This window comes from Osmerus eperlanus, chromosome 5 (assembly GCF_963692335.1).
Source record: "Osmerus eperlanus chromosome 5, fOsmEpe2.1, whole genome shotgun sequence".
Lineage (NCBI taxonomy): Eukaryota > Metazoa > Chordata > Actinopteri > Osmeriformes > Osmeridae > Osmerus > Osmerus eperlanus.
Genome location: NC_085022.1, coordinates 23,593,030 through 23,613,230, shown reverse-complemented (window position 1 = coordinate 23,613,230; position 20,201 = coordinate 23,593,030). Strand labels below are relative to the sequence as shown.

General features: G+C 39.6%; 2 protein-coding genes and 1 long non-coding RNA gene across 4 annotated transcripts; 1 reads left to right on the top strand and 2 right to left on the bottom strand.

The window, feature by feature from the left end:
* Nucleotides 1-165: 165 nt before the first annotated feature.
* LOC134021735 (two pore channel protein 2-like) lies at nucleotides 166-7,520 on the bottom strand (the record flags this gene model as incomplete). The annotated part of the gene is made up of 15 exons (XM_062462840.1): nucleotides 7,315-7,520; nucleotides 6,950-7,115; nucleotides 6,801-6,853; nucleotides 6,604-6,680; nucleotides 6,180-6,363; nucleotides 5,857-5,973; nucleotides 5,659-5,765; nucleotides 5,002-5,074; nucleotides 4,702-4,801; nucleotides 4,175-4,240; nucleotides 3,924-3,988; nucleotides 3,615-3,724; nucleotides 2,605-2,686; nucleotides 1,275-1,361; nucleotides 166-285 (listed from the first exon to the last, which is right to left on the bottom strand). Coding segments are annotated over exons 2-15 (1,341 nt in total), but the record flags the coding sequence as incomplete, so codon positions are not given.
* A 3,138-nt stretch (nucleotides 7,521-10,658) lies between these two features.
* On the top strand, nucleotides 10,659-15,668 carry LOC134020588 (uncharacterized). Its single transcript, XR_009930424.1, has 4 exons — nucleotides 10,659-10,796; nucleotides 11,221-11,426; nucleotides 15,327-15,374; nucleotides 15,636-15,668. It is a non-coding gene; the product is annotated as an uncharacterized LOC134020588 (long non-coding RNA).
* Nucleotides 15,669-15,934: 266 nt separating this feature from the next.
* LOC134020587 (two pore channel protein 2-like) lies at nucleotides 15,935-19,973 on the bottom strand. 2 transcript variants are annotated; one of them, XM_062460749.1, is made up of 12 exons: nucleotides 19,768-19,973; nucleotides 19,403-19,568; nucleotides 19,254-19,306; nucleotides 19,057-19,133; nucleotides 18,633-18,816; nucleotides 18,310-18,426; nucleotides 18,112-18,218; nucleotides 17,455-17,527; nucleotides 17,155-17,254; nucleotides 16,628-16,693; nucleotides 16,377-16,441; nucleotides 15,935-16,203 (listed from the first exon to the last, which is right to left on the bottom strand). In XM_062460749.1, the coding sequence occupies exons 2-12, from the start codon at nucleotides 19,500-19,502 to the stop codon at nucleotides 16,153-16,155; spliced, it is 993 nt and encodes a 330-aa protein (XP_062316733.1). In that variant the 5' UTR covers nucleotides 19,503-19,568; nucleotides 19,768-19,973; the 3' UTR covers nucleotides 15,935-16,152. The 2 variants fall into 2 exon arrangements, with proteins under 2 accessions (XP_062316733.1, XP_062316734.1); XM_062460750.1 differs by lacking the exon at nucleotides 19,768-19,973 and having other exon boundaries at nucleotides 19,403-19,578.
* Between the last annotated feature and the right edge of the window lie 228 nt (nucleotides 19,974-20,201).

Sequence of the window (20,201 nt, the reverse complement as noted above, 5' to 3'; positions counted from 1 at the left end):
AAGTCATGAGAAGTTAGTTTCTAACGATTCCAGTGGACCTTAACCCTTTCTAATGATACGAGTTTCACAATAAAAGTAGACATCTGAGCATTGAACAGAGACAGAGAACACAGTAGTAAGCACTACCAGTAGTACTGCATCTACACCAGGGTGTAATGAACTCACACCAATGCAGATGACATTAGACAGAGCCACCATGTTCCCCACGACGGTAATGTAATGCTGGCTGAAGACACGTTGGACTCTCTGCAGGCTCCTGCTGGAGTATTTGGGCAACACAGGATGCTGTAATGGGAGTAGATGAGGGATTCAGGGTTTCCAGCAGGACATTTGTTAGTTCAGGTGGTAGGGTGTGGTTTGCCGTCAGACCCCGGTCTGACGGCAAACCAAACATATATATTAATTAAAATATATTAAAATATATTAAAATATAAAATATATTAATATATATTTTATTTTTTTGACGTAGTTCAGGCTGCAGGCGTGTGTTGCTTAGGCGGCCGTCTTAGCTGCAAAGTGCTGCAGGAAACCCTGGGATTCATGAATGAATGAATGACTTACAGTAATAAAGGAAGGAAGTAAGGAATGTTGTCAGTATGACCATAAGTGCTTGTCAAGATGAATTAATGAATAAAGACAGGATTCTGTTATGGAAGGCAAAAAATTAAACAACAGAGATGGATCTTGATATTCGCCAATAGAGGCTTTCCTCACTTTATCTTTCCAATGTCTGTCACTGTTTATCTTCTAAAACATTCTTACTTACAGAAACAGGAAATAGTACTACCATGTACTAACTAAATTTGCTAGTCAGTGCTAGCAGCTTAACTGTGGTGACTCAGGTTTAAGGACCATTCACTTTTACCACCTGTGCTTAACTTAGACTCTAATAGAGGCAAATATGATTACGGTACTGGTCTGTTTAACGGGGCTTTAATACCTTACCTATATTTACATTTAGTCATTTAGCAGACGCTCTTATCCAGAGCGAATACAGTAAGTACAGAGACATTCCCCCGACGCAAGTAGGGTGAAGTGCCTTGCCCAAGGACACAGCGTCATTTTGCACAGCCAGGAATCGAACTTGCAACCTTCAGATTACTAGACTGATTCCCTAACCGCTCAGCCATCTGACTACTAAAATACTAAACTCTACCAAACTGAATACAGTAGGACCATATACTATAACTTTTTTGAGGTGCAGAAAATCAAGCAGCCAGACACTAGAGGAGTGGTATTCCAAGGTGCTCTTGTCCAAACCGTGTGATAGCTACCTCTTTGATCCTGTCCTTGTCCAGCTCGTCAAACAGCTCCTGGAAAGCTTTCCGGCCAAGGTAGCCACAGTACGACTGGTGGGCTTTCTGAGGAGACATCAGTTACAGGATATTCTTATCACTTGGGATGGGAAAGGTGTGGTCATCCTTCATTTTTCATTTTCTTTCCAACAGTTTTTTGCAATCGCTAGGACCCGTTTCTGAATAATTTGGTCACATTTTCTAAACTCTTCATACACAGTTCTCCAAACCCACTTTCAGCTTGGCACAGCAGTTATTTTCCAATCCAAAATTCACTAAACTACCAAAACACTTTATACATGTCTCCTATCAACTCTACTTCCATTACACTTGCAAAGGTTGTCACACAACAAGCACACTACTCATGAATCACTGACCTAAAAAACATCAGCAACAGGTAGCATTACACAATGTTATCGTAAAATCTCTTTACAAAACAAAAATGACACCTCTCTACTGTTTAGATTTCACTGCAGCATGTCTTACAGGAATGAATCAGACATGGTGCAATATGCATCGATATGACATATCAATTGCCGAAGATACACTGACAAATATTTGATTTATTTATTTAATATTCAAAATACAATATAGTAAGTTGTACCCATTGTATCTACAGATACAATAGCAATGCTAGGCAACCCTGTCATTTACATTTGGCCACAGGGTCTCATCCACATCATATCTTATGTCATCTTGGGTAATACACCTTGGAAAAAAACTTTTGGCATGCCTGGTCCATCCCTGACTATCTTCTGCTGATATGTGCAGGAAACCAGCTTTCATTGCTTCCATTGCTTCCAGGAGGGAGCGAATTGGTCTAATTGTTATGATAGTATATAACTTTTAAAATGTGTAATATGTTTCTATATTTTCTGTAGAAATGTAGCAAATTGCAGTCTATTTTGTGTTATGTTATGTTTAGAACGTAAGTTCAACAGTTTTGAAAAGAGTATATAAACGTGCAAATGGGCTTGAGTGATGTGTTCATGTGATTTGAAAGACGTTGTCAATTAATGTATTTTGTGCAAAAGCAATGAAAAATTATCCACAGTTTAGCTGACATAGACTGCTGTTGTGTTCACTGTATGAAGAGTTTTGAAAATGTGACCTAAGTATTGACAAATGGGTCCTGCGATTGTAAAACAAAAAACTGTAAATAAGTAAGAGAGAATGTGGTCTCATGAGACTTTGTGGATACATACACACTTTAAAACGAACTTTATAAAACATACTTTGTAAAAACACTTTTAAAACTCTTTCATACATAAGATAATTGAGAGAGAGAAAAAGAACACTGCCAAATCACCCTGATGATGGCTTTTCTGTAGTAATCGTTTATTTTCACCCTCTTCATCACCTTCACAACAGTCTTGACCAGAACACACTCACTGAAAGAGACAAACATTTTGTGTTACAGTTGTATAAAACCACATTCCATTTTCATTAAATATGGATTCAAATGGTATGAATTAAACCTACAGTACTCAACATCAAGGATGTAAACTCTTCAACCCCACAGTCAGTGTATCATCCATAGTTCCAAGATTCTCTGTGTCTGTGGCTTGAGTATCTCTCGAACCAGGCACTTTATGAAGTTGATAATCGTCCGATCTTGCTCAGGACTCAAGGAGGTGGAGTTTTGCACAGGTGTATTGTTGTTTGATGAGCTACTTGTGTTTGTGAAAAATGGATAAGCCTAAACAGTGACATATGCTGCATCACAGGCACTTTATGCAAAAACTGCATTCCCCTTTTCACCAATACACCGCCTGAACCTGTTGTTAATCAGTTTTTAATTCTGCTAATCACTTATACAGTATTATAAGGCGGGAGGTACACAATCAACACACGCTCCATCCGTTTCTTTAGTAGCCTAAAGTTTAGCACTATACTGCAGGTATTTGATTTCCATTGCTTTGCTAGACATCATCAAATGTTTAGCATTTAAGGGTTAGGGTGACTTTGCACGGTTTACTAGCTAGGTGCATGCATAGAGGCAAGTAGAGGAGAAAGACCGTTAGCGAGGTGTCTTCTCAGTCAGACCCGCCCAAGGACCCGCCCTTCGCCCCTCCACAACTTCGCCCTCTTGTCCAAATATGGTCACTTCCAAAAACCCAAGATGGCGACCAGGACGTGTAAAAATCAAGGCTTCAAAACTGGCTTTCACAAACCAATGGGTGACATCACGATGACTACGTCCATCTTTTATATACAGTCTATGGTCAAAAGTAACAAACATACTACCACACACACACACCAATATTTTCCTGTCCAAACACTTTGCAGAGGGAGCTTTGTACCCCCATGCACCCTTACCTTGTGTCTTCCTCGGTGTGGCTGCGTTCCTGGAAGACCTGTCCATGGAGCAGCTCAAACGCAGCCCTGATAGCCAGCCGCCTCCTCAAGATGGATGTCTGGATTGACATCTGCAGCACCATGAAGGAACACAACACTAACACAAATTATATGCTCTATCAACTTGTATGGATAAATGTTCATCAAAATAATGCAATTTTATTATATTATATTCAGTACAAGAACATACCTTTTGTTTTGTGGTAGATGGTACAAACAGACAATTAAAATGAATGGCTCGTGAAAACAAAAATATCTACTCTGACTTACCACTAGATATCCCCTGAATTGATTGTAGATGATAGCCGTCACAAGATTCATCAGAAAAAAAGTTCCTGAAGTATATAAAAAACATTGAAGATTACTGTAGATTACAGATTACAGTAAACACACCAGGCTAAAATAAGATATTTGATAAATAATTTGCATTAATACAAACACTTATATGAGCATATGAACAATCCATTCCTATCATTGATATCATCAAGAACAAAACAGAGAAACTATTTCTGTAGACAAACCAAAGCCACTGAAGAGCATGAAGAAAGCTGAGAAGGCTCTGTTCAGGGAATACGCCGGTGTCATCACTGCACAACAGAGAGAAAACAAGAGTCATAATCTAAACTGCCATGATGCTGCTGTTTTGGTTTTCTAACCAGGTGGAATCCCATGGTATTATAGCAAAGAGGAGGTAGGGCAAATTTGTAGCAGGGAGGATGTTTGTCAGAGACGGCAAACCATAAACAGTTTTGAGGATGAGATATATATTTAAAAACCTAACAGTTTAGAGCATATGTAACGGGTGTGAACCTGTGAAACTCAATCCTCAGGCATGTAACAGGCCACCCGCGTTAATGAATAGCTAGCTTTTCTTTGGCGTAGCTGGTAGTGGTCACGCTTGGCAAATCGGAGGTCGTGTGTTCGAGCCCAGTGAGTGGCGAACGAGCTTTGTCGTGACGGAGCGTGGCTACAGCTGTTACATACCCGTCACACATATGTTCGGGCGCCTATACGTGCAGGTGTGTGTCTGTGTGTTCCAGTACTTTACCGTCTGGGTTGTTGGCAGTGGTCAGCAGGACTAGCAGTGATGTGAGTGACTGAGGAAAGTTTCTAAAATAGAAGTCCCATTCCTTATTCTCTTCTGGGTTCTGGTGAAAAAATCCACACACGTAAACACTCACCATCAGCTTTCACTCAATAACTCAGAACTATTTTCTAATAATCATCAGTTCTCTGTGTTGTTGCTGGTGCTGATATATAATAACATACATATTCCTGAAAGGCCATACTAAGCTGTCTCACTTGCTACTAAAAGGAATTTAAGAAAATGTCAACAAGTTTAACCTACCTCGCCCCGGACAAACAACAGCATAGCAAACATGGTGAACAGGAACACATGTAGAACCACAAGGAACATCACACTGGCAAGAAAGAAGAATTTTACTTCACCATCAGATTATGCATGGCATGCTACATGTCTGTGCCCCTCCCCCCACCCAGATGTGGTGCAAATGTCGCTAATCGCCTGGTATAAATAAATAAAAAAGGAATCTGGCTGAAAATCTCAAATTTCGAATACCTTCAGGAATGTACCTTTCATGTCATGTCATGTTTTTTCTAAAAACCTGCCTTGTGTGAGGCTCGAACTCATGACCTTCAGACAACACGCGAGACATGCAGTATGTCTGATGCCCTCCACCCACAGGTCAACAGATGCAGTGGTATAAGCTTAAAAAGAACCACCTGGTATCTGTGAGGTCCAGACTCATGCCCTGCAGATTATGATACTGAGATGCTGCTTAGTGTGCTAAAATGCATGAATGAATGTGTACATAGTGTACATGAATGCATGTGTATCAATATTACAATCTAAAGTTTATGTGAGGCTTAATCTCACAACCTACAGATTTTTAGATTGACGAGCTACCTAGTGCATTCCAACACCACACGCCTAAAACAGTTCAATCAATACAGATGTCACCAAAAAATCTGGTACACTAGCTACCTTGCAATCTCAGGTACTGTCCTCTTGATGCATTTCAAGGTTTTCTTCATTAAAGATGAGTTTTGAAGGAGGAAGAATGGACGCAAAATTCTTCTAATTCTCATTGTCTGTAGTCAAGAATGTAATCACACATGTCAGGATACATCTATGTTTCAAGTAAACAGATTCACAATATATAAAGTATCTGGGTTGACTTACGCCATCACAAGCCAGACCCAGGGATAACATCCAATCAGCAATAGACACTGTGATGACCACCATGTTGCCTATTAGCCATTTACACTTCAGGAATTCCTCTCGGCCGATGAGATACAACTACAAAGTAAACAACATTGAGGTAGCATGGTATTAGAACCAAAACAGATCCCACCCTAACAGATTAAACTGAGTTATAAATCTGAGTTTATAAATCTTAGTCTATAAATCTAAGTCTATAAATCTTAGTCTATAAATCTAAGTCTATAAATCTAAGTCTATAAATCTGAGTCTATAAATCTGATTCTATAAATCTAAGTCTATACCTTGAGAAGGAGATCAAGACTCAACGTGAGGAGGCAGGCAATCTCAATGGTCTCTGTAAGGCCACAGGGAGGTTCCCATGTAGCTTTCTGCTGTCTGTAGCGCAGGTCTGAAGTCACAGTAAGGGATGTTGGTTTCTCTATGAAGGCCAGGGCCAGAAGCACTGTGATGACCACGTTCAGCCCCCTGACAAGATACACATAAAAGTAACTTGAAGATTGTAAAATGATGTACTGCAAAAGGTGGGCTACAGTTTGCGCAGTGGAGAAAAATGCTCAACTTGTGCAAACATTTGCAATCAAATTATGGATGTAATTAAATATTTATGGATGAATTAATGGCACAAAATAAGTCCTGCACAACAAGTTTCACCACTCACAACAGTTTATCAACACACACACACACACTATTTGCCTGTATCTGTACCATTGACAGGGTCTGGAGAAGTACCAACTGTACAATATGAGTGATCGGAAGTCCATGCGATGGTTTATGGATCGATACTACAGAAAAAACACACACATAGCGGAACAAGTTTTAGTACAAATTGAACACGTTTCTGAAAAACTTTCAAAACTTGAAAACATTGTTGAATACAACGTGGAAAAGTCAGCGAGTACTACATGTATGGCGTCTTCAACAATTACAACAGCTTGCTGGATAAACAGCTCCTCTTCTGTGAACAGAAGAAAGTAGCACCATTCCACCACATGCCTCTCCAGCTCTCTATTCTCTGTCACATCAATAAAGAGATGTTCTAATTAATTCGTACCTTGACCCTCATTCCCCCAGGTAGTGAGTTTTAGCTTCGGTCTCCAGTCAAAGCTTGACCTGTAATGGATGTCTTTGTGTAGCAAAGGAATTGTCTCCATAGTCAGGATCTCAGCTTTCTCTTGGTTTAGGACTGGCCGTGGTCAGTGTGTAGGCCTAACTGGTGACTGGTTACAAAGATTTTACTTGACGTAATGAATGAGTCAGTTTCATTCACAATGCACAACTTCTCTGCCTGAGACAGTCACAATCTTATTTATTAGCTGTGTAGTTATGATGGATTTTACGTCTAAACATGTCTAGAACGGACCAACAAAGCACACAAAATCAGTGTCATATTTCTTAATGAACTCTACTATAACCTACCAAGTGACGTCGATTTCATAGCCTACCGCAAGGTGATGTTATCTTCAAAAACCGTTCCCAATTTAGGAAAATCCCATGTAGGCTAGTGTAGCAGGGTTAAAATGTCTCCACTTCAACGGTCAGACAGAGTATTGGCAACTGGCCGTTGCACGCTGGATGAGGTGACAAAGTTATGTCAAGTATTTCCCACGTACGTCGTGAAAAAAACGCTTTCTCTGTCAGGTCATATTAATTATACGCTAGCCCTCGCTATTGTTTTGATTTGATTTATTCACAATACCACTTCAAATATTACAATAATAATACAGTTGGGGTACAAGACCAATTGGGTAGAGTGAAAGGGTCCCCCAAAGAAGCTAGGAAAGCTTATAGGAGGGGGCCGATGATTCATGTAAGGGTAGTGGTACAGACTATAGGATACACAATACCACAGATGACGCACAAGTACATGCATAACATACATAACATGGTACAGACTATAGGATACACAATACCACAGATGACGCACAAGTACATGCATAACATACATAACATGGTACAGACTATAGGATACACAATACCACAGATGACGCACAAGTACATGCATAACATACATAACATGGTACAGACTATAGGATACACAATACCACAGATGACGCACAAGTACATGCATAACATACATAACATGGTACAGACTATAGGATACACAATACCACAGATGACGCACAAGTACATGCATAACATACATAACATGGTACAGACTATAGGATACACAATACCACAGATGACGCACAAGTACATACATAACATAACATTACATACCTTCAATCATACACATACATCCCAGTAGTTTTTTTATTTTTATTAATTAATTAATTTTTATATTAGGTATAGGTTAATAAGAAATTATGTTTTAGTTGTCTTTTGAAGTTGGAGATAGAGGTCAGCACTTTGAGGCCTTCATCAATCCCGTTCCAGATCTGTGGCCCCCTACAGACAACACTCATATTGGAACGCACATGTCTGCGACATTTTCCTGATATGAGTGGTTTGATTCTCGTTTGGAATATATGCTGGGGGCTGGAGATGGGAACAAGACTACTCAATCTAGGGTTCAGTCTGTTAACAATTTGGAACATAAGGCAGGCATTATGATATTCATTTAACTCAGTCAGTCTTAATAACTTAAAACTGTGGAATAGAGGTTGGGTGGGAGAATTTATCTCTGACCAAGACAGAGCCCGTATGACTGCCCGTATGACTTTCTTTTGCAGGGAAATAAGTTTTTTAAGATGGCTGGTGAAAGTGTTGCACCATATCACATTACAATAGTTAAGATGTGGTTCAAACAAAGTTTTATACAGCGTGAGAAGGACAGATAGAGGAAGAAAATGTCTGATCTTATAGAACAAGCCAACATATTTGGACAGTTTGTTTACGAGATAGTCGATATGACTTTTAAAGTTAAGCGACTCGTCAATGAGGACCCCCAGGAATTTAGTGGAGTACACTCTTTTTATCGCCTGCCCATTTATTTTAATCAGGCAAGGGTCAGTGTTGATACATTTTTTACATGATTTGAATAAAATGAAATTTGTTTTGCTGACATTTAATGATAGCTTATTGCATTTAAACCATGAAACCACTTTGGTTAACTCTGAGTTTACTATATCTTGTAAAATAAGTGGGTCCTTGTGTGATGTAAACAAATTTGTATCGTCTGCAAAGATAATTTTATGAAATATTTTTGAAGAATTTATCAAATCATTTATGTATAGAATGAATAAGAGTGGCCCTAAAATGGAACCCTGGGGGACCCCAAAGATCATGGGCTGACAAGTAGAGTTATGATCATTGACATGGACATACTGTTCCCTCTCATATAAATAACTTCTGAACCATTTAAGTGCTAAACCTCTGATACCATAGTGATGCAATTTATACAATAGAATATCAAAGTCAATGGTATCAAAGGCTTTTGATAAGTCCAAGAAAATACCAACACCACATTTTCCCTCTTCAATGCAGTCATTTATTTGTTCTATTAGGTCAAGTATTGCCATAGTGGTTGTACTCTTTTTCCTGAAACCGTATTGAGAGGCAACAAGAATATCCAGTTTTTGAAGATAGCCACTGAGTCTGGTGTATACTACTTTCTCCATTACTTTGGAGAAAGTGGGTAGGATTGATATGGGCCGGTAATTGCTCATATCATTTCTGTCGCCCGATTTGAAAATAGGAATTATTTTAGCAATTTTTGTCATTTTAGGTAGAGTGCCAGTAAGTAAAGAAAGGTTGATGCAGTGAGCCAGTGGCTCTACAATGACATTTGCAATGGCTTTCATGATCTTACTACATATTCCATCTACACCAGCGGTGTATGAGCTCTTCAAGTCCGAAATTATCTTGAGGAGCTCAGTACTATCTGTCGGTATCATGAAAAATGAGTTAATGTAGCTACCAGAAAGAAAATGCTTGAAGGTGACACCCTGAGGTTGACTTATATTCTTAGCCAGATTTACACCTATTGAGGCAAAATGATTATTAAAATTCTGTACAAAATCATCTTTGGCATCACCAAAGTCAGGCAGAGTAGTAGGTTTATGTCTCCTGTTGAGGACTTCATTTAACACATTCCATGACCTCCTACAGTCCCCCTGTGATGCTTGTAAGAGTTCAGCGTAATGGCTTCTTTTGCTCTTTCTTATGATCTGCGTTAGTTTATTTTTATAAGAAATATATTTCTCTTTATTTAAGGTAGAAGGATTTTTTATGTAGGATTTATAAAGCCTACTTTTATATTTAATAGACTTTAAAATTCCTTTTGATATCCAAGGGTTCTGGAGAGTAGTGCTGCATCTGACAGTCTTCTCAGGGATTGTGTCCATGATGGAGTCTTGAATGATCTTTACCAGACTGTCATATGCTGCATCAGGAGTCCCACTGTCATAGACAGAGTCCCACGACTTGGTCTGTAAGTTAACAATTAGATGCCTTAAAGTTCTCTTGTTGAGGATTTTAGACTTAATATTAGAGAGTGGGGGAGAGAACGATTTCCCAGAGCCAAAAAATATTACAATGGGAAAAAATATTACAATGGGAAAATGGTCTGTAATATCAGACTGCACGACTCCCGTCACCAACTTGGTATTTTGAATATTAGTAAGGATATTGTCAATAATCGTTTTGGATGTCGGTGTAACTCTAGTAAATCTATTAATGGTGGGGAAGAAAGAGGATGAATGCAGTGTTCATAAAGTCATGTTTTACCCCGTCTTCCTTGGAAATATCAATGTTAAAATCACCAAGGAGTATACAGTCTTTTTTTTGCTTATTCAATTGCATACAATCCATGACTCAGTCAAGTCAGTAAATTGTCCGCACAAATAAAATCAGCTCTCTTTCATCACAGCGGTTGGTCGAAAGCTATGAGTGCAAAATTTAAGCAGAATTAGTAGACTGGATTAAAATGCTAAATTTGAAAGCTGTAAAGTCAAGGCAAGGTAAGTGGCTTGTGAGGGAGCTGGAAAGCCTTCTGAAGTAGCCTAATCATGAAACTTGTAATTTACCCTGTCACTACCGACGGTACCGTAATTAGGCAACGAGTCAGTTTTAGGTAGCCTACTCTAGATATTCTCACGAGAATGCATGCCCAGTGTGTGCAAAGATAGCCAACCCGTGATGTAGACAATATAGAATGATTTGTTAAAAAGTCAATATGGCTCAAATGCCAGAGTTGTTATAGCTGACAGTGTTAGTTAAAGTAAAATGGACGGCATCTGTCTCGTAATTCATACGGATAAAAACGGTTTGAGAAGATTGTGCACGTTGCCTAGCTTGTAAGGCTGGAAACTACAAATCCCATGATCCTATGCTGTTAACTCGTAATCTTTCACTAATCTTATCATCCCCGTTTTCGAATCCCAGGCACCAGACCCGAGGAGTGCGGATTACAGACCGACTCATATGAATATTGACTTCGGAAGAGATCGTACATGATTCAAGGCGAGACGGGTACATTCGGGTGCACTTGGAATACAGCAGTGAAAATGGATTTAAATGCCATCATAGAAAACATGGAAACAGGGGATCAAAATGCCGCATTGATGGCACTACAGACGTATAATAAAGAGGTAAACAAATCTGACCACCATTATCAAGTGTAAAACCTGCGACTTTTTACCCTTCTTTGATGATTTCACTTGTTAAGAATAGCCTATTGATTTTAAGATGATCTCTTTCCCGTCATCAATCATGTCATTTTGTTATGAAGTGCAACACTAACAAGCTATCATGCCTCCTCAAAACAACAACAAATTATATGTATTATAGTGATCTGAGAAGTGGCTATTAGCTTCAGCGATTAGCAATTGCACACAAAAAATAACGCTCATCAAATGACACAGTAGCCTAGTTAAAACAGATGTCCAAGCCTGTAGCGTATGCGTGTGCATCTGGGCAGAAGTGTGATATTAGTGTAAGACATGGGCGGAGCGAGGGGATGGCTTCTGGGGCTTGAGCCCAGAATGTTTTCTCAAAAGCTCCAAATCCTGTAAGTAAAAATGTGGGTTGTCATTTTAGGCGCATATGCACCCTCGGTCACTGCAATGTTATTACGCTATTATAATTCCGAGCATTGCACAATTTTTGTTTTAGAAATATAATTCACAATTTACGAAAGTAGGTCTGGTTGATATCTGCATCAAAATCAGCAAGCTATTCGCAATATCCAATCCACAACCTGAACTCTGTCCTCTCTCTTGACTCTGTCGTCACTCATCACTTTATTTTTATGTCACTCACTCATCAACGGTTCATCATGGACAGTCGGAGTTTAGATTAGCCTACAGTAGCAGCAAGTAAGATTACATTCATTAATGCTTTGCATTGATGCATTAATTATAGTTAGCTAGCTTACCATTGCAAAAGTGGCTAATTGCGACCATTTTGGTCACATACATTCCCGAAAGTGAGCAACTGCAAAATATATTTGGGAGAATATGTGCAAGTGCAAATAATTGTTATGGTGCAACATTTTAATTTATTTACAAAACGCTAGCTAATTAGCCTAACACATATGCCTGCTGTGAGCTGAGACAGTGACTGATTCAAATGCAATAACATTGTGTACGGTTGACAAACAGCCGGCGCTGCATGAAGTCAAACGCACCTATTTTTATGCGAACTTTCAGGAGGTATATAAACGGATTTATTAACTTTTGAGAACGTCTTCTGGACCAATAGGAACAGCGTATTGGTCCAATTATTACACTAGTATATAAGAAACAGTAAATATAATTTGACAGTATGTTTGACAGAAAGACTATCTAACTGGCCAGCCATGTCACTGTCCCCAAATTAATATCAAGAATTTCACGAATAAAGTATCGGCCATGTCATAGACTAGTAATACCTACTAGGCTGTTGGCCGCAGCCTGTAGCGAGTTGAAGAGCGAATGGATGTGAGATGATTGCATCAAAGTTGACATTCTCCAAACGGTAGATATACATTTACATTTAGTCATTTAGCAGACGCTCTTATCCAGAGCGACTTACAGTAAGTACAGGGACATTCCCCCCGAGGCAAGTAGGGTGAAGTGCCTTGCCCAAGGACACAACATCAGTTGGCATGACCGGGAATCGAACTGGCAACCTTCGGATTACCAGCCCGATTCCCTCACCGCTCAGCCACCTGACTCCGTGACTCACCTGACACCTGACTCCTGACTCCATATAATTTGACAATATGTTTAAAAACTAGCCAGCTATCCAGCCATGTCATTGTCCCCAAATCAATATCAATATTTTTACAAACAAAATAATCGTCCATGTGTATCAGGCAATAATTAGGGGAGACCGGGGAGTTATTTAACACGGGGTAAGTTGTAACACTGTCAGTTTGACCAATCAGAAAAGAACAAATTACCTCTCGTTGTTAGATCCATCCCCAGCTAGTGTTACAACTCACCCCAGTTGTGGGGTAGGTTGTAACAATGGAACTCTTTGTATTTGGCACTAACTCACATAATCTGTGATTGTGTAGTAGATGTCCAAGTGAGTTATATTTATAGAAGACAGATATGGGTAGTATGTATCAAAGTTTGAGAGACCTAGCACAAACAACCACTGAATTACTGACGCTCAAACAAAAGGTGTTACTTTCATCCCCAGTCTCCCCTACTACTGTCGTATTGGCCGCTGCCTGGCAGAAGTAGACTGACTAGAGGTGAATAGCGAATGGAATGTGAGATGAGTGGTTATGTGACGCTGACACTGTAAATTCAGAAAATTAATATTCTGTTTATATTATTGTCATGTGCATATAGCCAATTGCATAGTAAACAAACCAGACATGTAACAAACTTACAAATTGATGTCTGACTGCACAGAATAACAATATGAGTCCAAGTCATGTTTTTATTACATCAAGCTCCAAAAACTGTATTTTGCACTCAAATTAATGAAAAAAATATATATCCTTGCGCACTCCCATCAACTGTGGAAGACCCTATCTAAACTCAAAATAAAAATCTGACAGTTCCTAGGTTGGTGCAAAGCCCCGAATAACGTCTGGCTCCGCCCCTGGTGTAAGAGTATTAATTGCCTTCGTGGACCACATCTTCAGTACGTGCATGCTACATCACATGTTGGTATCAAGATTCAATGTTGTAGTCTAAACTGTTTAGGGCTTTAACTGTGTTCTCATATTCTCCTGATCTACTCCATATCTGTCTCTCTCTATGTCTGAGTGTTATGTGTCTCTCTCTCTATGTCTGAGTGTTATGTGTATTATCAAAATTTAATTAATTCTTTACGTTTTGTACACAGCTGAGAGCCTAGACTCTGTGCCTCACAGAGGAACTGTTAGCATCTGTGTTTTGTTTTTTACTCACACAAACACTCGCACCTCCCTATTGACAGTGAACCAGCCTTGAAGTCAGTTGTCCAGGTAACACATCTTAGGTGATCTACTGTCAACAATCTTCACTTCTCTGCCTTCAAATGTAACATTCATGGTGTTGTGGTTTGTTTTTATTTAGTATCATTGCCTGTCTACAGGTGTGTATTACCTGTATACAAATGTAAGTCAGCAGTTACATAATTTGTAACAAAACAAGTGAGATCTGGAGCTGGAAAGTAACCTTTGCCAACAGAATATTGGATGGGGAAAATAGATATTTTTTGATAATCTGAATTGATGTTCTCCTGTCTCATCTGCACAAGTGTAGTGACGTGCCACCTGGAACTATCCAGTAGGACTTAATCAATTAAATTAGAAGCTTAGTGAGAAATTCCGAATATATTTTTTTCCACCTTATCTCACAGGTGCAGGTCTCCAACATGAAGCCCTGCTCAGAGCTGGTTGGGATTACTCAGAGCAGTAGGGTTAGGCTGTCGAGACACAAATAGCAGGCCTGTCAAATCCTGCCCATCAAACCGGCTCCCACCTGATCTTGTGCTACATGAGCTTAATACTAGAGGCGCTTGGCACACTTTGGAAGTGTATGTTACTCTCAGAAAACCAATTGCTCACCTAATGTTCCAAATTGACCAGAGAAATGAAGACAGAAAGATGACTTGTCCTTGGACAAAAATAGATGGCTTCTCTTTCACATTTAGTTAACAAAGGTTCGAATGTTACTCTGAGAAACCTGCTGTTTCTACTTTAATCCTCTCTGTGACCTAACAGCAACACAGTGTTAATCTCCCTTACTCTTCAGATTTTCAACCAAGTTCAACCAAGGTTTGGGAATCAAAAACAAAGTGAAGCATTTTCTTTTAACCGTTGGGCTCTCGCAGACCCCCCACATTGCGAAGGTTAAAAGAAAATGATTTTTATTTGTTTTTGTATTGGGTAAAATTGGGTAAACACAACGATCATGTTCTGTCAACTTCTTTCCTTCAGCCAAGGAGTTTAGCCTTTCTCCTGCTCTCCAGGCACCTCAGCACAGAGCACAATGTTCTCATGCCACATCACATGAGCTGATGTGACATGTTATTGATTCTTCCTTTTGTATCTCTTCTGCTGGCAGAAGGGTCAATGCTTCAAATTTAATACAGAGGATGAGGCAGAAAGAGAGGTACTTTATTCTGTTTCTTAAATTTGACTATATACTGTTTATATACAGTTTTGTTTTGCTGCTTGCAACTATAATGTATATTTATAAAATCGACATAATAGTTTTACTAAAGGAACAGTGTTATTCAGAAGTGTCATTTTGCATTTCATTTGTACATGTAAATTACTGTGAAGTGATTGTCATTTGTATACTTAGACAGTTAAGTGCTGAAACATCAACTCATCCAATCTTCCTTATGTCTCCTGCATGCCTGGGTGTTAGGATGGGAAGTTACAAGAGGTATCATTCTAAAGATGGCAGTTGCATTTTAGAGAAACTTAATCCAAAGTTTATTTCTATAGCCAATTATTGTGACATGAAATTAACTTTGGAGGCAAGTAGAGGAGAAAGACCGTTAGCGAGGTGTCTTCTCAGTCAGACCCGCCCAAGGACCCGCCCTTCGCCCCTCCACAACTTCGCCCTCTTGTCCAAATATGGTCACTTCCAAAAACCCAAGATGGCGACCAGGACGTGTAAAAATCAAGGCTTCAAAACTGGCTTTCACAAACCAATGGGTGACATCACGATGACTACGTCCATCTTTTATATACAGTCTATGGTCAAAAGTAACAAACATACTACCACACACACACACCAATATTTTCCTGTCCAAACACTTTGCAGAGGGAGCTTTGTACCCCCATGCACCCTTACCTTGTGTCTTCCTCGGTGTGGCTGCGTTCCTGGAAGACCTGTCCATGGAGCAGCTCAAACGCAGCCCTGATAGCCAGCCGCCTCCTCAAGATGGATGTCTGGATTGACATCTGCAGCACCATGAAGGAACACAACACTAACACAAATTATATGCTCTATCAACTTGTATGGATAAATGTTCATCAAAATAATGCAATTTTATTATATTATATTCAGTACAAGAACATACCTTTTGTTTTGTGGTAGATGGTACAAACAGACAATTAAAATGAATGGCTCGTGAAAACAAAAATATCTACTCTGACTTACCACTAGATATCCCCTGAATTGATTGTAGATGATAGCCGTCACAAGATTCATCAGAAAAAAAGTTCCTGAAGTATATAAAAAACATTGAAGATTACTGTAGATTACAGATTACAGTAAACACACCAGGCTAAAATAAGATATTTGATAAATAATTTGCATTAATACAAACACTTATATGAGCATATGAACAATCCATTCCTATCATTGATATCATCAAGAACAAAACAGAGAAACTATTTCTGTAGACAAACCAAAGCCACTGAAGAGCATGAAGAAAGCTGAGAAGGCTCTGTTCAGGGAATACGCCGGTGTCATCACTGCACAACAGAGAGAAAACAAGAGTCATAATCTAAACTGCCATGATGCTGCTGTTTTGGTTTTCTAACCAGGTGGAATCCCATGGTATTATAGCAAAGAGGAGGTAGGGCAAATTTGTAGCAGGGAGGATGTTTGTCAGAGACGGCAAACCATAAACAGTTTTGAGGATGAGATATATATTTAAAAACCTAACAGTTTAGAGCATATGTAACGGGTGTGAACCTGTGAAACTCAATCCTCAGGCATGTAACAGGCCACCCGCGTTAATGAATAGCTAGCTTTTCTTTGGCGTAGCTGGTAGTGGTCACGCTTGGCAAATCGGAGGTCGTGTGTTCGAGCCCAGTGAGTGGCGAACGAGCTTTGTCGTGACGGAGCGTGGCTACAGCTGTTACATACCCGTCACACATATGTTCGGGCGCCTATACGTGCAGGTGTGTGTCTGTGTGTTCCAGTACTTTACCGTCTGGGTTGTTGGCAGTGGTCAGCAGGACTAGCAGTGATGTGAGTGACTGAGGAAAGTTTCTAAAATAGAAGTCCCATTCCTTATTCTCTTCTGGGTTCTGGTGAAAAAATCCACACACGTAAACACTCACCATCAGCTTTCACTCAATAACTCAGAACTATTTTCTAATAATCATCAGTTCTCTGTGTTGTTGCTGGTGCTGATATATAATAACATACATATTCCTGAAAGGCCATACTAAGCTGTCTCACTTGCTACTAAAAGGAATTTAAGAAAATGTCAACAAGTTTAACCTACCTCGCCCCGGACAAACAACAGCATAGCAAACATGGTGAACAGGAACACATGTAGAACCACAAGGAACATCACACTGGCAAGAAAGAAGAATTTTACTTCACCATCAGATTATGCATGGCATGCTACATGTCTGTGCCCCTCCCCCCACCCAGATGTGGTGCAAATGTCGCTAATCGCCTGGTATAAATAAATAAAAAAGGAATCTGGCTGAAAATCTCAAATTTCGAATACCTTCAGGAATGTACCTTTCATGTCATGTCATGTTTTTTCTAAAAACCTGCCTTGTGTGAGGCTCGAACTCATGACCTTCAGACAACACGCGAGACATGCAGTATGTCTGATGCCCTCCACCCACAGGTCAACAGATGCAGTGGTATAAGCTTAAAAAGAACCACCTGGTATCTGTGAGGTCCAGACTCATGCCCTGCAGATTATGATACTGAGATGCTGCTTAGTGTGCTAAAATGCATGAATGAATGTGTACATAGTGTACATGAATGCATGTGTATCAATATTACAATCTAAAGTTTATGTGAGGCTTAATCTCACAACCTACAGATTTTTAGATTGACGAGCTACCTAGTGCATTCCAACACCACACGCCTAAAACAGTTCAATCAATACAGATGTCACCAAAAAATCTGGTACACTAGCTACCTTGCAATCTCAGGTACTGTCCTCTTGATGCATTTCAAGGTTTTCTTCATTAAAGATGAGTTTTGAAGGAGGAAGAATGGACGCAAAATTCTTCTAATTCTCATTGTCTGTAGTCAAGAATGTAATCACACATGTCAGGATACATCTATGTTTCAAGTAAACAGATTCACAATATATAAAGTATCTGGGTTGACTTACGCCATCACAAGCCAGACCCAGGGATAACATCCAATCAGCAATAGACACTGTGATGACCACCATGTTGCCTATTAGCCATTTACACTTCAGGAATTCCTCTCGGCCGATGAGATACAACTACAAAGTAAACAACATTGAGGTAGCATGGTATTAGAACCAAAACAGATCCCACCCTAACAGATTAAACTGAGTTATAAATCTGAGTTTATAAATCTTAGTCTATAAATCTAAGTCTATAAATCTTAGTCTATAAATCTAAGTCTATAAATCTAAGTCTATAAATCTGAGTCTATAAATCTGATTCTATAAATCTAAGTCTATACCTTGAGAAGGAGATCAAGACTCAACGTGAGGAGGCAGGCAATCTCAATGGTCTCTGTAAGGCCACAGGGAGGTTCCCATGTAGCTTTCTGCTGTCTGTAGCGCAGGTCTGAAGTCACAGTAAGGGATGTTGGTTTCTCTATGAAGGCCAGGGCCAGAAGCACTGTGATGACCACGTTCAGCCCCCTGACAAGATACACATAAAAGTAACTTGAAGATTGTAAAATGATGTACTGCAAAAGGTGGGCTACAGTTTGCGCAGTGGAGAAAAATGCTCAACTTGTGCAAACATTTGCAATCAAATTATGGATGTAATTAAATATTTATGGATGAATTAATGGCACAAAATAAGTCCTGCACAACAAGTTTCACCACTCACAACAGTTTATCAACACACACACACACACTATTTGCCTGTATCTGTACCATTGACAGGGTCTGGAGAAGTACCAACTGTACAATATGAGTGATCGGAAGTCCATGCGATGGTTTATGGATCGATACTACAGAAAAAACACACACATAGCGGAACAAGTTTTAGTACAAATTGAACACGTTTCTGAAAAACTTTCAAAACTTGAAAACATTGTTGAATACAACGTGGAAAAGTCAGCGAGTACTACATGTATGGCGTCTTCAACAATTACAACAGCTTGCTGGATAAACAGCTCCTCTTCTGTGAACAGAAGAAAGTAGCACCATTCCACCACATGCCTCTCCAGCTCTCTATTCTCTGTCACATCAATAAAGAGATGTTCTAATTAATTCGTACCTTGACCCTCATTCCCCCAGGTAGTGAGTTTTAGCTTCGGTCTCCAGTCAAAGCTTGACCTGTAATGGATGTCTTTGTGTAGCAAAGGAATTGTCTCCATAGTCAGGATCTCAGCTTTCTCTTGGTTTAGGACTGGCCGTGGTCAGTGTGTAGGCCTAACTGGTGACTGGTTACAAAGATTTTACTTGACGTAATGAATGAGTCAGTTTCATTCACAATGCACAACTTCTCTGCCTGAGACAGTCACAATCTTATTTATTAGCTGTGTAGTTATGATGGATTTTACGTCTAAACATGTCTAGAACGGACCAACAAAGCACACAAAATCAGTGTCATATTTCTTAATGAACTCTACTATAACCTACCAAGTGACGTCGATTTCATAGCCTACCGCAAGGTGATGTTATCTTCAAAAACCGTTCCCAATTTAGGAAAATCCCATGTAGGCTAGTGTAGCAGGGTTAAAATGTCTCCACTTCAACGGTCAGACAGAGTATTGGCAACTGGCCGTTGCACGCTGGATGAGGTGACAAAGTTATGTCAAGTATTTCCCACGTACGTCGTGAAAAAAACGCTTTCTCTGTCAGGTCATATTAATTATACGCTAGCCCTCGCTATTGTTTTGATTTGATTTATTCACAATACCACTTCAAATATTACAATAATAATACAGTTGGGGTACAAGACCAATTGGGTAGAGTGAAAGGGTCCCCCAAAGAAGCTAGGAAAGCTTATAGGAGGGGGCCGATGATTCATGTAAGGGTAGTGGTACAGACTATAGGATACACAATACCACAGA

Coding starts and splice junctions, on each gene's coding strand:
- LOC134020587 (XM_062460749.1), bottom strand. CDS start 19,502: ATGGAGACAATTCCTTTGCTACACAAAGACATCCATTACAGGTCAAGC. Junction 18,817..19,056: donor TTCTCCAGACCCTGTCAATG/GTACAGATACAG, acceptor GTATCTTGTCAG/GGGGCTGAACGTGGTCATCA. Junction 16,442..16,627: donor CATGCTCTTCAGTGGCTTTG/GTTTGTCTACAG, acceptor TATATACTTCAG/GAACTTTTTTTCTGATGAAT.